At 38.9% G+C, this 20,165-nt stretch overlaps 1 protein-coding gene across 1 annotated transcript in view; it reads right to left on the bottom strand.

Moving 5' to 3' along the window:
- The window catches only part of NFX1 (nuclear transcription factor, X-box binding 1), a 73,637-nt gene that overhangs the window by 20,883 nt on the left and 32,589 nt on the right, over positions 1 to 20,165 (bottom strand). Inside the window, exons 8-13 of the mRNA XM_047065438.1 lie at positions 16,048 to 16,147; positions 15,747 to 15,964; positions 9,629 to 9,726; positions 6,234 to 6,264; positions 2,197 to 2,276; positions 935 to 1,043 (exon numbers count right to left, since the gene is read on the bottom strand). Coding sequence (XP_046921394.1) covers positions 935 to 1,043; positions 2,197 to 2,276; positions 6,234 to 6,264; positions 9,629 to 9,726; positions 15,747 to 15,964; positions 16,048 to 16,147 — 636 coding nt within the window. The remainder of the gene's footprint in view (positions 1 to 934; positions 1,044 to 2,196; positions 2,277 to 6,233; positions 6,265 to 9,628; positions 9,727 to 15,746; positions 15,965 to 16,047; positions 16,148 to 20,165) is intronic.

The raw sequence follows: 20,165 nt of genomic DNA, 5'->3' as shown, positions 1-20,165 counted from the left end.
CTGAATGAATGTAAGTGATGAATCACTGAATTCTACTCCTGAAGCCAATATTGCACTGTATGTTAACTAAAATTTAAATTAAAAGAAAAAACCTAATACATATTTTTTAAATTCCTCATTTTAATCTCTAATATGATAAGTATAGCTATAATTCACATAAAAAGAGCTCTTTGAGGGTCCTTGGCAATTTTTAAGAATGTAAGTAAGTCCTAAGATGAAAAAGTTTACAAACTGCTGCTAATAATACAGAGAAGGAAGACTGCTGAGGACAGAATTTGGTTCAATGATATTTAAGAGTAATCCATTAATGAACCAGATCTCATTTTAGGATTGTTACTTACATCCCAAGTTTCGTACATTCAGGGATGACAATGCAGCATGAGAATAACTTTTTAAAGTCACAACATATCTGAAATACTTAGGCTTAGTTGAGTAACCCATACCAAACTAATCAGTCCCTCAAAATATATTATGCCCGAACTTCTAGACAACTCTTAGAGTTTTTTTTTTTTTTAAGTTAATTTATTTATTCTGAGAGAGAGATAGGGAGAGAGAGAATTTTAAGCAGGCACTGCACTATCAGTACAGAACCCAATGTGGGGCTCAATCCCACCCACTGCAAGAACATATGACCTAGGCCAAAATCAAGAGTTGGATGCTTAATGGACTGAACCACTCAGGTGCCCCTATCAAACTTTTTAATCAATCAATTAACTGTTTAATAAATTTTTTGAGACAGCACACGGGAGGTGCAGAGAGGGAGAGAGAATCTTAAGCAGGGTCCACACCCAGCGCAGAGCCCAACATGGGGCTCGATCTCACAACTGTGAAATCATGACCTGAGCCGAAATCAAGAGCTGGACACTTAACCAACTGAGCCACTCACAGATCCCTAGAAAACTCTTTAATAAAAGCATACAGTGAAGACACTCACTGGCTTGCCAGCATGACTGGCAGTTCCCACGATGACAAGGTTCTTCACATCTATGAAGGCCACAACGGAGTTTCCTCCCACAAATCAAAGGACACTTGTGCTCCTTATCCTAAAAAGAGATTCATATTTGTTTGCAAAATTATCTACATTTTATATTTTCCACAAACAACAAGAAGATTAATTTAAAAAAAAAGCTTTCTACAGTTATGGATGAAATGATGTCTGGAATTAGCTTCAAAATAATCAGAGGGAGCAGGTGGAGAGGTGGATGAAACAAGATTAATTATGAGCTGATCACTACTGAAGCTGGATGTTGCATATATGGGATGCATGCTAATCTTTCTGCTTTTGTATATGTTTGAAATTTTCAATAATAGGAAGAAGTCTTTATGTCTTCAAATACTGATTTATAAATAAGTCTTTTTTTTTTTTAATGTTTATTTTTGAGAGACAGAGCCAGCAAGCAGGGGAGGGGCAGAGAGAGAGGGAGAGAGAAGATCTGAAATGGGCTCTTTGTGACAGTAGCAAGCCTGATACAAGGCTTGAACTCACAAACCACAAGATCATGACCTGAGCCAAAGTCAGATGCTAAACTGACTGAGCCACCCAGGCGCCCCTAAAAATAAGTCTTAATATGTTGTACAATTTCATCATTATTCATCTTATCAATATGTAAACTTCAAAAATAACAATTATGTATGATACACATACATAAGCATGTGTATACATGCACTACTTTGCTAATGGCACTGTGTGCTCTTGTTTGTACACACACAAACACACGCACAACATGGTAACCCAATTACTGCCAGGTAGTGCTTTATTTAGTTCCATATAAGTGAATACTTCAGATAACTGAAACTTGCTCCTTTCAAAAATGCCCCACTCATTTTGCCTATTGACCTGATCCAAGCTGTATATGAAACCCAAAGCCTAAATTGCTAAGACCAGCCCAATCTGTGTATTGGGACAGCACACAATCTCCTGCAGAGGACTGTATGCTCATCTGATGGTCTTAGGCTCTGGAGCCTGAGGGCTTCTGTCTTTCTTCTCTTTCCCTATATTGCCACTGGCTGACTTCTTGACTTGGCAAAGGCCTAAAAAGGCCCAGGCCTGTCTCTCTGGGCAGCTCTCTCACTGCTGCTCAGGGGCCTCTCCCAGTGATGTCTGAATCTGGACTACATTCCAGATGGCTGAGGTTTCTAGATGCTTGGCCCCCAGATGAATGAAATCTGATTGTACCTAATGATAGGTCCACTTACCACACAGCATATCTCATTACATTTATGTCGTCCACACAACCGTTTCTTGTTACATCGCTTATCACACATAAATGTAGCATCTGTTGCGGCCAATTAAAAAGAAAAAAAAAGGTAAAGGAGATGAACATTCACTCAACAAATATTCGATGACTACAAGCTGAAGAAACACATATGTAATAATGTAAATAAATTAGTTATGGTGAAAATGCATATTAAAATAAGATATGCTAAAAATTTTCACCTGTCAGATAGTACAGAAAAAAAAAAAGACAATATGGTACGGGTGAAGGTGTAGAGAACAAGGCACACTCCGTGGATGGGAGTATAAACTTTTGGTACACATATGTTATCTATCAAAAATTTAAATGGTAATTCTATTTTAAGTAACTATTCCTATACATATACTTTTGAAAATATATTTTTATATATTTTAATATATTTTGTTGCACAAGCAACAAAAGAAGAAACACAAATTGGGGCTTGATCAAAACTGAAAGATTTTGTGTACCAACGACACCACTAAGAAAGTGAAAAGACAGCGCACATAACAGGAGAAAATATTTGCAAATCATCTATCTATAAAGCTCTAGGATCTAAAATACATAAAGAATTCTTACAACTCAACAAGAAGAGAACCCAATTAAAAGACAAAGGACTTAAACAGACTCTTTTCCAAAGAAGATTACAAATGGCAAAGTACATTTAAAAATGTTCAGCATCACTAGGGAAATGCAAATCAAAACCTTAATGACATATCACTTCATATCTACATAGGATAGCTTTAAGAAAAAAAACACATAAGAAACAAAAATAAAAACAAAAAAATAAGTGGGGTGTCTGGGTGGTGGGAATGTAAAATGATGTAGGTGCTACGGAAAACTGCTGTGGCGATTCTTTAAATTAAAGTACACACAATTATCATATGATCCATCAACTCCACTTGTAGGTATGTATCCAAAAAAACTTAAACAAAAACTGTGTACAAATGTTCACAGTAGCACTAATCCAAATAGCCAGAAGATCGAAACAACCCATAATGTCCATCAACATATGAATAAATTGCGATATATCCACACAATGAAGTACTATTCAGTCATAAAGAGGAATGAAATACTGATATGTGCTACACATGGATGAATCTTGAAAACATGCTAAGTGAAAAAAGCTGGGTATAAAAAGGTTATGTATTATAGAATTCCATTTATATGAAATACTCAGAATAGGTAAACCCATAGCAGTTTAGTGGTTCCTCGGGGCTTGAGGGGGTAGTGAGTGGGAAGTGAAAAGTTAATGAATACAGGGTCTCCCCCTTAGGTATGAAAATGTTTTAGAACTAGATAGAGGTGATGGTTGCACAACACTGTGAATCTGTTACATGCCAATGAATTGTACACTTTAAATAAATGCTTACTTTAAGAGAGAGACAGTGCATGTGAAAGTGAGCAGGGGAGGGGCAGTGAGAGAGGGAGAGACTCTCAAGCAGGCTCTGCACTGTCAGCGCACAGCCTGACATGGGGCTCGACCTCATGAACTATGAAGTCATGACCTGAGTTGAAATCAAGAGTCAGACACTTAACCAACTGACTACCCAGGCACCCCTGAATTGTACACTTTAAAACAGCCCATTCTACATTATGTGAATTTTACCTCAATTTTTAAAAATAGGCTAGGTGCTGAAGTGTTTATGAGTGAAACGATGTTTGAGATTTATTTTCAAAGTACTTCAGTGAAAATAAAAAGGAGAGAAGGAAGGGATGGAAACAAGATAGGCAAAATGCTGATTACTGATGATGGGTGACAGGTGCATAGGGGTTTATTATATTAATCTTTCTACTCTCACATACGGTTAAAAATTTTCATGATAAAGTTTTAAAAATGGGACAAGATGGATACTGTATTATTCATAATGGGGAAAAACTGGAGACAAACTAAATGATCACCAAGAGGGCAAGAGTGAACCTCACTGTGGCATACCCACATACAGAATACTGGGAAAGAGGGAGAGTTATGTACACTGACATAGAAAATGTCTTTGAGGGAAGAAAAAAAAAAAACCAAATTGCAAACAATATGTTTAGTATAAAATTAAGTTTAGGAGAAAAAATAAAACTGGCAGATGTATAAAGCTGTATGAATACAGAAAAATATCTGGACCCAAATCCAACAAACTAGTAACAGTTTCATCAGGGAAGGGGAGGAGGGAAAAATCAGGTTAGGGTGTATTTTCACTTTTTCCTTTATATTGTTTTTATTCCTTTTTTTTTTTTTTTTTACTTTAAAAGCATATTAATGTAATTTTTTCAAATTATATTTTTAATAACCACAATTTTGACTGTGGTTTTAAGGCAGATATTTCTGCTTACCTTCCAAACAACCACTCCCCACCTTCTTTTTTTTTTTTTTTTTTAATTTTTTTTTTAACGTTTATTTATTTTTGAGACAGAGAGAGACAGAGCATGAACGGGGGAGGGGCAGAGAGAGGGAGACACAGAATCTGAAACAGGCTCTGAGCTGTCAGCACAGAGCCCGACGCGGGGCTCGAACTCACGGACCGTGAGATCATGACCTGAGCCAAAGTCGGCTGCTTAACCGACTGAGCCACCCAGGCGCCCCCCACTCCTCACCTTCTTAAGGCTAACAGGGGCTTAATTCTGCTCAGAAACTAGGTACCCATGTGCTCCTAGTTTCAGGGCTGAATGTAGAAAAGTCTAGCCTATTAATTCCATTTTCTTTGCTAACGTTGGGTTTAGGCAGGAGCATGTGATACAAAGTGTACTGAGGTCCTCTCAGGATGGTCTTCCTTGCTTTTGAGAAGGAAAGGAAGCTTAAGAATCTCCTTCTTTCCAGGGGCGCCTGGGTGGCGCAGTCGGTTAAGCGTCCGACTTCAGCCAGGTCACGATCTCGCGGTCTGTGAGTTCGAGCCCCGCGTCAGGCTCTGGGCCGATGGCTCAGAGCCTGGAGCCTGCTTCCGATTCTGTGTCTCCCTCTCTCTCTGCCCCTCCCCTGCTCATGCTCTGTCTCTCTCTGTCTCAAAAATAAATAAACGTAAAAAAAAAAAAATTAAAAAAAAAAAAAAAAAAGAATCTCTTTCTTTCCTTTAGATATTGCTGGGTAAGATGTTGATGTGTGGACTTGTTGTGGCTAACTTATATCCATGAGGAGAAAACCAAGAAAATCAGAGAAGCTGAACGGGAGTCCTGACATCAGGAGGTTGGAATTAACCAACTCTGGACTTGTTCTGCCTCCATACTTCCTATTATGTGAGACAGTAAAGCCCCTTATTGCTAAAGTTATTTTTCCTTGGGTTTTTGATACCTGCAGACAAAAGCATCCTAATCTAAAACAGCTTTCTTCCTGGCCAGAATAAGATCTTTTTATTTTATACACATTTAACTTCTATCACTTTTCCAAACAGGTATTAAGGTGGCTTAAACAAAAGACTAAGTGACGGTGAGCAAAAGACAGAATCTTAATAGTGTGGGATGTCAGGATCAAAGACAAAGGAAGAAACAATACTGTAGGCCTCAAGGTTAAGAAGGTTTGCTGGCTGAGTACCTGTTCTAGGTGTCCAACAGTCATATCAAACTTTAAGGGGATCTAGCATCAGAGTCAGTATGTAAAAAGCTTGCTGCATTAGGTATTATTCTCCTTCACCCCCACTACTACCATTTTATTATGAAAATTTCCAAACATAAAAGTTGAAACAACTTTACAGTGAATATCCATATGCCCATTACTGAGATTTTACCATTATTTTTTCACCTTTCTATCCACCTATCAATTTACCTTAATATTTGATACATTTTAAAGTAAACTGCAGATTTGACTACACTTACCTTTTTTAGAACTTAATTAACCAGAACTTATGATTTTTACTTTTCTTTTGAGGCAAAAGAAAATGAAACATATAAAATGAAATATACAAATCTTAAGTGTACCTTTGCTGAATTATGACATATATAATACAAACCCTTATCAAGAAACAGAACAAGTACTTTTACCCCAGAGTGTCCCCTCATGCCCATTCTCAGTCATACCTTCACTTTTGAGACTGGTACATGGAAGCTCCTATGGAAAAAGGAAAAGAAAAAAAAAAAAACAAAAACAAAAAACCAACAGTAACTCCTTTAGGAACAAATGAAACAACACAACTAGAGTATAATGCTATATATAACATGTACACCCTAAATATCCTATACTTTTCTGGTAGTCACTTATTCGCCAACTTCACCTATCTGGAGCTAGGTTAGCCCAGTTTCTATATGAATATGCTTTACTCACAGTGGGGCTCCTGGTTTACTGACATTTCATGCAAATTTTTTTTTGAAATGGAATAACTTTTTTTTTTTTTCAACATTTATTTATTTTGGGGACAGAGAGAGACAGAGCATGAATGGGGGAGGGGCAGAGAAAGAGGGAGACACAGAATCGGAAACAGGTTCCAGGCTCTGAGCCATCAGCCCAGAGCCCGACGCGGGGCTCAAACTCACGGACCGCGAGATCATGACCTGGCTGAAGTTGGACGCTTAACCGACTGCGCCACCCAGGCATCCCACGTGCAAATATAATTGTAACAATCTTTGTGGTCTGGCCTCCTAATTGAAAGTAGATTTTAGGAATTATAAAATCTGAATGGAAGGAGGGATTGCTAAAAGTACATAAAGCAAAGAAAAAAAATTGCCTGGCAAAGGAGACAGAAAAAGCCACAAAAAGCAGAAAAATTGAAAATATGTAATAATCTGGTACCAGAGGCAAACAGGTCAACACACTTAACAGCAGCATGACACTGCAGAAATGCAGCAAAGTAGAATATAGTAGTCCTCTGGCATTCAGTTTTATGACTTTGGTAATTATGTATGAACGACCCCAAAGATCTACCATATGTAACTTGCTGAGGCATGATCCCAAATAACATGTGTGGAGAGGATGCTGTGTGGGAAGCAAGTCAGTCACTTGGGGGAGAGTGAGCCTGGCTGCCCAGTATCTACATCTGAATTTGGCTTTGATGTCATTTACAGGTTGCTAGGTACTCAGAAACTAGCAAAATGCTAAAAATATTCTTTCTTAGTGAAAAGGACTCTGAAGAAAAGGGCAGTTACTAGAGTTGAAAACAGAAGCAAAAGTCTAAGAAATGGAAGATTCTTGGCTACAAAGATGTCTTAGATACATTAGTTGGCTGGGTTGGATGATAAGGAAGAGTTGCCCATATGTTCCCTGGAGATACAAAGCAAAGGTGAGTCATGAAATTGCTAGAGTGCGTGCTCCAGTTAATGCAAACACTGGACTGCAGAGAAGAAATGACATACTGGAGTGGTTATCTTAATTGCAGGGAAAGGGAGAGCTCCTGTAGATCCTGACAATCAATATGAATTACCAATAAAAACTTAAATACAGTATTCTTTGGTAAGAGGTAGTACAGCATACATTTTTCAAAGATTCCCACCAAAGTGATTAAAAGAAAACCACCTTTGAAGCTTTAAGAAATAAGTTTTATTTATCTAGAAAACTCACTTCCATGGAAAAGCCCATTCCATTACAAAAGACATTTCATGAAAAATCTGGCTGAAGAATGAGGTGATGACCATCAATTGCAAAGAGATTTTTCACTTTGTCAAAGGTTTCAATAGAATTCATACTGACAGTGAGTGCCTCCAGCAATTTTAGAATAAAACTTTTATTTGCAAAAATTCACTTTATACACAGCTTTTCAAGAATATGCTCACTGCCATGGGATCTGCTATTAGAGTGAGGGCAGACAGTGAATGAGAATCAAAAAAGCACAGAGAGAACAGGACTGTTTGGGAGAAAGAAGCAAACAGACAGTAGCCATTTCTAGCTCACACATCCCAACTCTGCTTGTGCTTCTTGGTCACAACCAGCACCTCTGGGCATCACTAAATTTGTGATTACTAAATCACAGTATTTCACAGTCTTTAAGATCCTGTGTCTGACATTCAAAATATCTCTACTGACCCATGTACTCTGGTTTCTTTCAGGAAAAAAGCCGTGTGTGTGCACGCATGCGCGCACACATCTTTTGCCACATGTAAATTACATTATTTTTACATTTTTATTCTAAAGCTTACCCAGTAAGCTAGCTGCCAATTTCTGGAATAGATCCTCAGAATCATTTGCAAGTCAGCTGCTACCCAGCCCTTGGGCTTGGTAGCAGCTGAATATGCACTGAAGGTGGGTCAGAGAGGACAGATCAATAGTTGCTATGTTCTCCAAGCTGGATTTCCCAAAGACAGCAAGGCTCTTGCCTCTGGTTACAAACATAGGAATGGGCATGAATTCCAAAATGGTAAGATGTCCCTTTTATAACAAAAAGTCCAATCAAAACTGCCCAGGGCCCAAAGAAGAAATTGACAAAAACAGTTGTATAGTGAGTAATTAACCTTACTGAAAGGGTGATCTGGCCTTTGCCACTGCCTTCTGGGAAGTGATCTCTAAGCTCCTGGAATATCATGCCTGAAAGGAGTGTCATTGTTTGCCTGAGGCCTTGGGTCATCACATAGTCTAACATGATTTAGTGTACAGGCTGGCCATACTGAAAAGTCTTAGGGTGGGGACCGGCTACACCACAGAGACCAATAATATGACTTAGGATGGGGGCTTTGGGTCACATAGTAATGGCAGACCTCTGGTGACAATCTGGAGATTGAGACCAGCCACATGGGCAGTCAACCATGTCTACACAATGGAGCCTCAGTAAAAACTGAACACCCAGGTTTCGGTGACCTTTCCTGGTTGGCAACACTCCATGCACATTATCACAAAATGATGTTGAGAATGTTAATGCTGTTCCAGCTCCACAGGGAGAGAACAATTAGAAGCTTCTTATTTGGCACTTTCTTGAGACTCTGCCCTGCATGTTTCTCCCTCTGGCTGATATTAATCTGTATCCTTCCCTTGTAATAAACTGTAACCATGATTATAACAGCTTTCTATGTGTTCTGTTGAGTTCTAGTGAATTATCAAACCCTAAGGGTGTTCTTAGGGACACTGGACTGCAGTTGGTATCAGAAGTTAGGATGGTCTAACTACTCTAATTCAGCAGTTGTCTAAACTCTTGCAATGACTGTCAGAGATAAGGGTGATCGTATGGACTACGTTCTCTCCAATTTCTTAGTTAGCAACAGTGCTTTTGTTCTCTCCTAGCATCTAGCATTATCACACTTTTATTTGGTAGAGCTATCTGGATACTTGCCTCAGCCCCATTACTGGCCTCTGAGCTTAGAGTGCTACCTGACCCACAGCCTATATCTACCATACAACGGACCCATGGTTGCTGTCAGCATACACTGGCTGGGTTGAATAAATCATATATAGTATGATAGGATTAAAACAAGTTACTTTGATTCTTCCCATCCCGTAATCATGAATTTAAAAGGTACTGGTGGTAACAGCACTAACATTGTTCAGGATTTACCTTTGTTCTGAAAGAGCATCTGCAGGAAATAACTGATGTACGAGAGCATGGTCCACAGTCTCCTTCATGGCACAGCTTTTCGCAGGTATGAATGAAATCTTTAATAAAAATGAAAAGAGCTAGGAATGAACATTGCAAGTACTCATTTTCAGACTCCCAAGTTCACTAGCCACACTGGTCTTCTACTTCTATTGCCTACAACTCCAGAATCAGAGTTGAGGGAAGAAGGATGTAGTCAATGCCTCTTCCCCTATCTTCCCTTCATCTGGCAGGCTGGACCTTTTCCGGCAAAGACAGGGCCCAGAATTAGTCACTGGCATATCCTCTGGAGTGCATGATTCTTTGCCTAAGTCAAAAAACAGATCTTCTGACTTCTTTCTTTAGGCCTCAAGTCTCAAGGTTAGACTTGAATCTCCTTAAAATTGTAGCCATGGATGACTTTACTGAAGTACTCTTGACTCTGAAAATAATCTGGGGATCATAAACAATCAGAAATCATGATCCATAATCTCAATGACTCCAGCTCTGTGACCATGTGGTGATAAGAGACCTACCATTCATTCTGCTAAATACATTTAGGACAAGTCCTGTTTTGAGGACCACTCAGAGATCAGCCACAAGTCTCTTGGGGCTGCTGTTTAAATGATGTATTTTTTCCATCCTTTTATTTTCAGTCTTATTTTATCTTTAACTCTAGTCTGTTTCCTGAAGATACCACATAGTTGAATCTTGTGTTTTAAAAAATTTGGTTGGACAATCTCTGCTTTTTAAGAGTTTAATCCATTCACATTAATGCTATTATTGATACAGCTGGATTATATCTGTCATTTAACTTTTATTTTTCTGTATGCCTCATGACTTTGTTAATCTAATCTTCCTTTACTGGTTTGTTTTGCATTAAGTTTCTAATTTAACATTTTTTCCCTTTAATTGTAGTTTTCACTGTATATTATATATATGTGTGTGTGTGTATATATATACACATATATATATAATATTTATTTTTGAGACAGAGAAACAGAGCATGAGTGGGGGAGGGGCAGAGAGAGACGGAGGCAGAGAGAGACGGAGGCACAGAATCCCAAGCAGGCTCCAAGCTCTGAGCTGTCAGCATAGAGCCCGACACGGGGCTCAAACCCACCAACCATGAGATCGTGACCTGAGCCGAAGTCAGATGCTTAACTGACTGAGCCACCCAGGTGCCCCTTCACTGCATATTTTTAAATGTTTATTTTATTTTATTTATTAAAAAAAATTTTTTTTAAATCGATGAGATTTACTTTTTAATGTTTATTTATTTTTGAGAGACAGAGGGACAGAGCATGAATGGCGAAGAGCCAGAGAGAGAGGGAGACACAGAATCCAAAGCAGGCTCCAGGCTCTGAGCTGTCAGCACAGAGCCTGACGCGGGGCTTGAACCCACGAACCGTGAGATCATGACCTGAGCCAAAGTCAGAGGCTTAACCTACTGAGCCACCCAGGCGCCCTTATTTTTAAAAAATTTTTAATGTTTATTTATTTTTGAGAAAGACAGAGTGTGAGTAGGGGAGGGGCAGAGAGAGAGAGAGACACAGACTCTGAAGCAGGCTCCAGGCTAGCAAAGAGCCAGATGTGGGGCTTGAACTCACAAACCAGTTGAGATCATGACCTGAGCCGAAGTCGGCCACTTAACCAACTGAGCCACCTAGGTGCCCCCGTGTTTATTTCTTTTTTGAGAGTGTGTGTGCACGTGCATGAACAGGGAAGGGACAGAAAAGGAGGGAGAGAGAGAATCCCAAGCAGGGGCTCAATCCCATGAACCATGAGATCATGACCTGAGCTGAAATCAAGAGTCAGAGGCTCAACCAACTGAGACACTCAAGCACCCCATTTCACTATATTTATTTTTGGTTATTTTCTTAATGGGTGTTCTAGGACTTACAATATACATCTTTTTTTTTTTTTAATTTTTTTTTTTAACGTTTATTTATTTTTGAGACAGAGAGAGACAGAGCATGAACGGGGGAGGGTCAGAGAGAGGGAGACACAGAATCCAAAACAGGCTCCAGGCTTTGAGCTGTCAGCACAGAGCCCGACACGGGGCTTGAACTCACGGACTGCGAGATCATGACCTGAGCTGAAGTCGGCCGCTTAACCGACTAAGCCACCCAGGCGCCCCACTTACGATATACATCTTACCAGAATCCACTTCAGATTTATACTAACCTAATTCCAGTGAGATAGAGAAACCTTACTCCTATGTAGCTCTATTCTCTCTTCTCTTTTATGCTATTATTACGTCTACATGTTACAAACCCAACAATATACTATTATGTAATGTTATGTCTATTAAAACAGAAAAGAGAAAGCATACATTCATAGTTTGTTACATTTATCATCTTTACCATTTCTGATTTTCTTCATTTGTTGCTACAGATCTGAGTTACCACTTGGTGTCACTTCCTTACTTCCTTACTTTGATCTCACCCACCTCCTTTGTGCTCTTATTGTCAGATATATTTCCACATGTTACAACCCTAATAATACAATTACATATTATCTTATACAACTACTTTTTAAGTCAGCTGCAAAAAGAATATGCTTTTATACTGTCTTTTATAATTATGCAATTACATTTACTCTTTGATTTTTCATATGGATATGAATTTATATCTGGGTTTCCTTGCTTTCAGTCTGAAGAACTTACTACTTTAGTATTTATTGTGAAGTAGATCTACTAGCAATAAATTGTGTTTCCTTCCTTCTTTCCTTCCTTCCTTCTCTTTCTTTTTCTTTTTTAAAGTAGGCTTCATGCCCAGCGCGGAGCCCAACATGGGTCTTGAACTCACAACTCTGAGATCAAGACCTGAGCTGAGATCAAGAGTCAGATACTTAACTGACTAAGCCACCCAGGTGCCCCTTTATTTTCATTTCTGAAAGATAGTTTTGCTGAATAGAAGCTTCTTGGATGGCAGTATATTTTCCCCAGCACTTTTGAATAGGTCATCTCAGTATCTTCTTGTTGTGATGTAGTGTTCTCCATTGTTTCTGATGAGAAGTCTGCTGCTAATCTTATAGGGGTTCCCTTGTATGTAAGGAGTCATATTTCTCTTGCTGCTTTCAAGATTTTCTCCTTATCCTTGGCTTTCAGCTTTTTACTTGTGTCTAGGTGTGGAACATTTTGAATTTGTCCTATTGGGAGTTGAGCTTCTTGGATATACAGATTAAAGGTTTTCAATAAATTTGAAAAGTTTTCAGTTATTCAAATATTTTTCTGCTTTCTACCATTCTGGTATTCCCATTACATATGTTTGCGTGCTTAAAAGTACTCCCATTTCTTTGAAGTGCTGTTCACTTTTCTTCATTCTACTTTCTCTCTGTTGGGCATAAATTGCTCAGCAGTCTGATCCAATGAAATCGGGTAAGGGTAGTCTTTGAGGCAAGTCTGTGAAGTCTGTTCTGACCCCAGAGGGGCTCCTCTTAGCTACCTCTTTCCCTGGTTCTTTCTGCTGAACTAGCTGGCTTACAGTTTAGCTAGCTGCCCTTAATCAAGAAGAGCTATTATTTTCTGAAGGGTTTTTAGGCCTGAACTTCTCTACATTATTTCAAATTAAAGTCCTTTCCTTTGGAGAGTACTTTGGAGCTCTCTTTTTTATGGACTACCTTTCTCCCTAGGAAAAGTCTCAGTTACTTACTTTTGGTGGTGAGTGGGACAGTAGCCTCTGGTTTTCTTGGCTTGTATCTTTCAGCATAGAGCCTCTGCTCTACAAATGAGCTGGGGTGAAGATGACTAGGGCCCCAATATTCTAACCTGCTGTGATTGGAGTAAAACTTCTGACTTACGGGTGGGCTGTATGGAAGGGAGCCTGCAACTCTCAGCTGTGTCTACCAGAAACGTAGCCTCTTTTTTTAAGATTTTATTTTTAAGTAATCTCTACACCTAATGTGGGACTTGAACCTACACCCCCAACAAGAACTGCATGCTCTACCAATTGAGCCAGCCAGTGTCCCAGAAATTTAGCCTCTTCAATTTGGAATTAGAGGGGATGAAAAATGCTGGCAGTGTGCTCCTCCCAGTGAGACTTGGTAACCCCTGACTGGGATCTTAGGGGTAGAGGAAGCCTCATCTTCTTGGCACACCTATCCTGAGTGGAGCTTTTGTTAAGCGGAGCTGGGGGTGGAAGGGAGGGAATGGACTGTGACTTAAACAACATAGACTCTTGCTGTTCTTACTGAGTTTCAGTAGATTTTCTTTAATAAATACTCATTTGAGGTATGCCCATCGGACAATTTCCAGATACTTTAAATGATTCCTTTTCCCCAGTTTTGCTTGTTTTGCTGGGGAGTGGGTCCATGTAGCTCCTCATATTTCCACTGTGAAAGCAGAACTCTACCTACTGTCTTGTACTAAAGCTATTTATCTAGGATAGAAATTCCTACTGAGTGAGACACTAAAAGACCTCAGCAAACTTTCTATGGATAAGCTAGATCTGAATAAACTTGAGAGCCACTGTTTTCACATGGGCTTGTCTTTGAGCTTCTCAATCCAACTCAGCCTAATTCCTTACAAATTTTTTATGATTAAAAACCTGATGAGGTACAGTGGTTACCCTCAAATCCCTTGATCTATTCTTATCCTACCCCTGGGGCTGGTTTATACTGATAATTACTATTCTTCTCTTGCTCAAGTCCCCCTGTATTACCCATTTCACATTTTGTCTTTCTCTCATTGCCAACATATTTTAGCCCCATGGTAGGATTTCTTGTGGTCATCGTATATAAAATTGTTATAAAACTGACCCATGAGCTTTCTGAAAAGGGAAGACTTTAACCATCCTTCTTGATTTTGAAGTCATTTGATCTTCACTTTACAGAGTTTATCTGAAGATACATTTTCACAGTTGGCAAAGAGAACCAATAGACAATTGAATTTTCTAATGCAGTTGAAACGTGTATTAAAATATGAGAAAAGAACATTCCTCCTCTATACACAATTTTAAAGTCAGACTATAAAAAATACAGTAGGATGTACCTACTGGTTCCTGCTGGTGTTTGGAAGAAATATGAAATCTCTATTTTTGATAAACATGGAAACCAAACCTAAAGATTCTAGCTTTGCTGCAGTTATAGGAACACCTCTGTAGGCACAAACTCAGTTGCCTACATCCATTCTTCTAAACACACAGCCTTTGAACACTCACCCAGGATAGAAGGTGCCAAGTCATTGCAAAACTATACCAGCACCTCCCCCAAGGAATGCCTCAGAATGTCTCAGAACTCAGACTATTACTTTATAGCTAATTCAAACAAATTTCTTCTGGTTTCTATATCCAAGTAATCAGAAGCCACACGTCAGAAGAAAGGGAGAATCACTAATGCTAAAAGCATTGCCAGGAAAATAAACAACCGAAAGCTTTAACAAGTAGATAAACAATTCAAACTGCACACTAGTGTGGGGAAACTGCCTGAGAAACCTCAGCAGGCCCCGAGGGCACCAGTGTACCCAGCAGGATACGACAACTGAGGTTCAGGAAAATGATGACTCTGGGTCAACAAAGGGGAAAAACTTATCTTCAATAAACTCTATTTAAAGAAAGAAGAAAATGTGAATTTTAGAAAACTGTCCATCCAAAGTGATGCTCAAGAGGTGTTACTCCTCAACTATATGGGAAAATTAGCTATAGAAAATGTATTTCTTGAGTGACCCAAATGGCTAAAGTTTTATTGTACTTAGAATTTTAGTTCTTAAACATCTGACCCAGTTATTTAACATGTTCCTATTACATGAAAATGCCTTTAAACACTCACTGAACCCTGGATTAGTAAAAGGATAGATCGTGTCCATACTAGTGTAGGCTAAGAGAAATCATAACCCCCTCATGGGATAATATCTCACAACTGTCCTGAGTTAGCAATAAAATACCCAAAGCAGAAGGAGAGATCACTTGGGTAAATGTGAGTTTTCACATTTTGAAATTTTTGAGGAGGAAAGAAAAAGTACCCACACAAATTTGATCATTAATATTTTTAAAAGCCTCTGATATTATAACTAAAATTTAACACTATTCTCCTTATAAAGTCACTGCTGCCAAACACTTCCACTCATATTTTTAAAGACAACTTTATGCCTACTAGTTACCTAAGGAACCACATGGCAGAGGCTTGCCGCACACTTTTCCACATGAAGGGACAGGATCCATGCATGTTTTCCGACCACTACTTCCAAGTTCTAGCAATTGGCTGAGAGGAGTTTGGCCACAAGGGCAACAGCGCACCAGCTGGGGGAGCCGTGGGCATGGCTGGCAGGGCTGAGGGTGGCACACTTGAGAACACGTATGGTTCCCACATTTCAAGTCCCTGTTAGGAAAAACAACAGACTATTACATAATTGTTGCATAAAATACAGCTTTATTCTAACTGAGAAAACCATAAAACCTTACTTGCCACATATCTTTAAACAGCCAAAGTCACCAAATCCATCAGACTTTCCTACATCTGTTCCACATAACACGTCTCGGGAAGTGTTGCCACAGTAGCATACTTGAGGACACAATTTAAAAAACAAAGGTTAGTAACCTGCATGGGTTCTTAAAATTTTCCAAACAATCTATAAGAAAGCACAAAATGCTACTCATTAATGTTGATCAGACCTGATGCAGAAATAAATGTGGCATATATAGCAGCTCTAAGACCCACCTGAGAAGCTTTAGCACAGAAGTAAAAAAGGCCTTGTAAGACTGTTGATATCCCATGGTGCCTCTGCAGCGCATCCCCAAAGCAGCATTAAAGTGAAGCAATTCTCTAAATTTAGAGGCTACTATCCGGCCCATGAGGCCATAGCTGAGAGCCATTTACTGTGTGGCTCCCTGGGGTCGTCTGGAGATGTTACAGAAGATGGAAACTAAGCTGGTGATAGTCGTGGAGGAGTTGATGACTAAATCATTCCCATCTTCACTTCAAGCCAAGCAGCAGAGATTTAGTACTTTATATACTGGGGCTCACAGAAAATGCTTGGAAAAACTCTCTACTGCTAAAAAGGAATAAAAAAACTGGTACAATATAAAATCTTCAATAATTTGTATTCTATTGTTGAATTTGAAGTAATCATGTTTAAGAATTGATACTGAGTAAGAAGTTCAAACAACTCAAGAGTTTTATTTGCTAGATAAAGAACCCAGCCTAACTTCTATAGATTTCCCAATGGGTTCAAGAAATAATGAATTCTAATATGCCTACATTGGTAAAAGTAGAGGGTGAACCCAATCACTATAAATTTGTGACAGAACATCAGACTTCAGGCCCTAACTTAATTGCTCCTTTAAATGACTTCCATGGTCAGGAGATGCTCTTTACAGTTAATTCTGTGTGGTTTTAGAGATGTTTCTTATTAATCATCATTAACGTCTTGCAAAATTTAGATCCCTTTATTATTTAAGGCCAAGAACTTCATACGTAAAAAAGAATATTTTAGTGATAGCCTCCGTCCTATGTCCATGGCTCTTTGTGGTGTTAGCAAAAAGCATTTATTGGGACTTTATAAAAATTGTAAACATTTTGAAATAAAAAATATGTTTTTAGATGCATTAATTAAATATGTTAATTAAATATAGCCTACAAACAACAACAAAAGAAGTAATGAGTTTCTTTATTTCTTGAGGGCAGGAATAAATATGTTTAAGGAGTTATGCTTCTGATGTATTAAAATGTAACCAAGTCTGATAAGAATTAATTTTCATCAACTTATATAATTTTTCTAAGTGTCATTTTACATTTTCTTTTTTTTCTTCTTTTTTTTTTTTTAAGATATTTTATTTATTTTTGAGACAGACAGAGACAGAGCATGAGCAGGGGAGGGGCAGAGAGAGAGGGAGACACAGAATCCGAAGCAGGCTCCAGGCTCTGAGCTGTCAGCACAGAGCCCGATGCGGGGCTCAAACTCACAGACTGTGAGATCATGACCTGAGCCGAAGTCGGCCGCTCAACCGACTGAGCCACCCAGGCTCCCCTCATTTTACATTTTCTTTTTTTTTTTTTAATTTTTTTTTTTCTTCAACGTTTTTATTTATTTTTGGGACAGACAGAGACAGAGCATGAACGGGGAAGGGGCAGAGAGAGAGGGAGACACAGAATCGGAAACAGGCTCCAGGCTCCGAGCCATCAGCCCAGAGCCTGACGCGGGGCTCGAACTCACGGACCGTGAGATCGTGACCTGGCTGAAGTCGGACGCTTAACCGACTGCGCCACCCAGGCGCCCCTCATTTTACATTTTCAATTTACAATGAAAATTTATCTTGGGGAGCCTGGGTGGCTCAGACGGTTAATTGTCCGACTTCAGTTCAGGTCATGATCTCACAGTTCATGAGTTTGAGCCCCTTATCAGGCTCTGTGCTCACAGCTCAGAGCCTAGAGCCTGTTTTAGATTCTGTGTCTCCTTCTCTCTCTGCCCCTCCACTTCTCATGCTCTTTCTCTCTAAAAAATAAATAAACATTAAAAAAAATTTTTTAGGGGCGCCTGGGTGGTTCAGTTGGATGAAAGTCTGACTTCGGCTCAGGTCATGATCTTGCGGTTTGTGAGTTCAAGCCCCGCGTCAGGCTTTGTGCTGACAGCTCAGAACCTGGATCCTACTTCCAATCTGTGTATCCCCCCCCACCCTCTCTCTGCCCCTCTCCCGCTCATTCTCTCTCTCTCTCTAAATAATAAACATTAAAAAAATTTTTTTAATAAATTTTTTTAATAAAAAAATTTTTTTAAAAGATAGTGAAAATTTATCTCATTAAAATCAATCTATGCAAATATGCCTGACCCTACATAATAAATGCAGACCAAAAGATTTCAATTTAGAAATCCTGCAGACCTAATGATGCTTTCCTTCTTTCTCAGTACAACTTAGATATCTACTTACACAGAAAAATCAACATTAGAATAAGTGTAACATTATAAAAACATCAAATCATAAAATCACGTATTTAGTAAAAATTAAAATAAATATTTCTAACTAAACATGAGACATAATGTTTGTAAAATAAAACACTGTATTGAACAGACCAAAAACTTTCAATGAGAAGAGGGAAAGCCTCAAATCAATGAAGACATAACCAAGACTCTTGATTTTTAAAATCTACTTTCCACCTTCTAGTAAGTACATGTGCAGTTTCATCTTCGGTTCTAAAATTGATTCACTTATCCAATAAAAACTTATTGGATGAATTAATATAGACGTAGGAAACACAACCAACATTTATGAAATCAATGAATTCGTAAACAAACCCTAGTAACTGGGAATTTCTGCAAGCGGGCTTTTCTTTCCTAAGTTTCTGCTCAGACAGAACAGAGACTTTTTTTTTTTTGGAGGTATGAGCAGACAGCTGTGAACAAAAGAATCAAGGGTCAGAAATAAACCCACACCTATATGGCCAATTCACTTATAAAAAAGGAGGCAAGAATATATAATGAGTAGAAGACAGTCTTTTTAGTAAATGGTGCTAGAAAAATCAAACAGTTACATGCAAAAGAATGACACTGGACCATTTTCTTATATCACACATAAAAATAACCTCAGACTGGATTAAAGACATAAATGAGAGACCTGAAACCATTAAACTCCTAAAAGGAAACACAGGCAGTAATCTCTTGGACACTGCCCTAAGCAACATATTTATGGATAGGTTTCCTCAGGAAAGGGAGATAAAAGCAAAAATAAACTACTGGGATTACATCAAATAAAAAGCTTTTGCAGGCACCTGGGTGACTCAGTAGGTTAAGCGTCTGACTTCTGCGCAGGTAATAATCTCACAGTCCATGAGTTCAAACCCCACGTGAGGTTCTGTGCAGACAGCTCAGAGCCTGTAGCCTGCTTCAGATACTGTGTCTCCCTCTCTCTCTGCTTCTCCCCTGCTAGTGCTCTCTCTCTCTCTCTCTTTCTCAAAAATAAAATTAAAACAAAAAAAATAAAAATAAAAAAAAAAACAACACAACCTTTTGCACAGCAAAGGAAACCATCAATGAAACAAAAAGGCAACCTAAGGAATAGAAGATATATGCAAATGAGATGCCTAATGAGGAGTTAATATCCAAAATATATAAAGAATTTATACAATTTGGGGCGCCTGGGTGGCTCAGTCGGTTAAGCATCTGACTTCGGATCAGGTCATGATCTTGTGGTCCATGAGTTCAAGACCCGTGTCAGGCTCTGTGCTGACAAGTCAGAGCCTGGGGCCTGCTTCAGATTCTGCATCTCCCTCTCTCTCTGCCCCTCCCCTGCTTGTGCTCAGTCTCTCTTGCTCTCAAAAATAAGTAAGCATTAAAAAAATTTTTTTTTAAAGAAATAACAAACATTGAGGAGGATGTAGAGAAAGAGGAACCCTTGTGCAATGCAGGTAGAAATAGAAATTGGTGCAACCACTGTGGAAAACAGTATGGAGGTTCCTTAAAAAATTAAAAACATAAATACCATGATCCAGCAATTCCACAACTAAGTATTTACCCAAAGAAAACAAAAACACTAATTCGAGAAGATACATGCACCTTATGCTTGTTGCAGCATTATTTGCAATAGCC

Source organism: Lynx rufus, unplaced genomic scaffold (assembly GCF_022079265.1).
Source record: "Lynx rufus isolate CCGP_SWC_20201006 ecotype Redwood Valley unplaced genomic scaffold, mLynRuf1.p SCAF_10, whole genome shotgun sequence".
NCBI classification, from domain to species: domain Eukaryota; kingdom Metazoa; phylum Chordata; class Mammalia; order Carnivora; family Felidae; genus Lynx; species Lynx rufus.
Note: the sequence above shows the minus strand (reverse complement) of the source record. Positions and strands in the feature narration are given on the sequence as shown.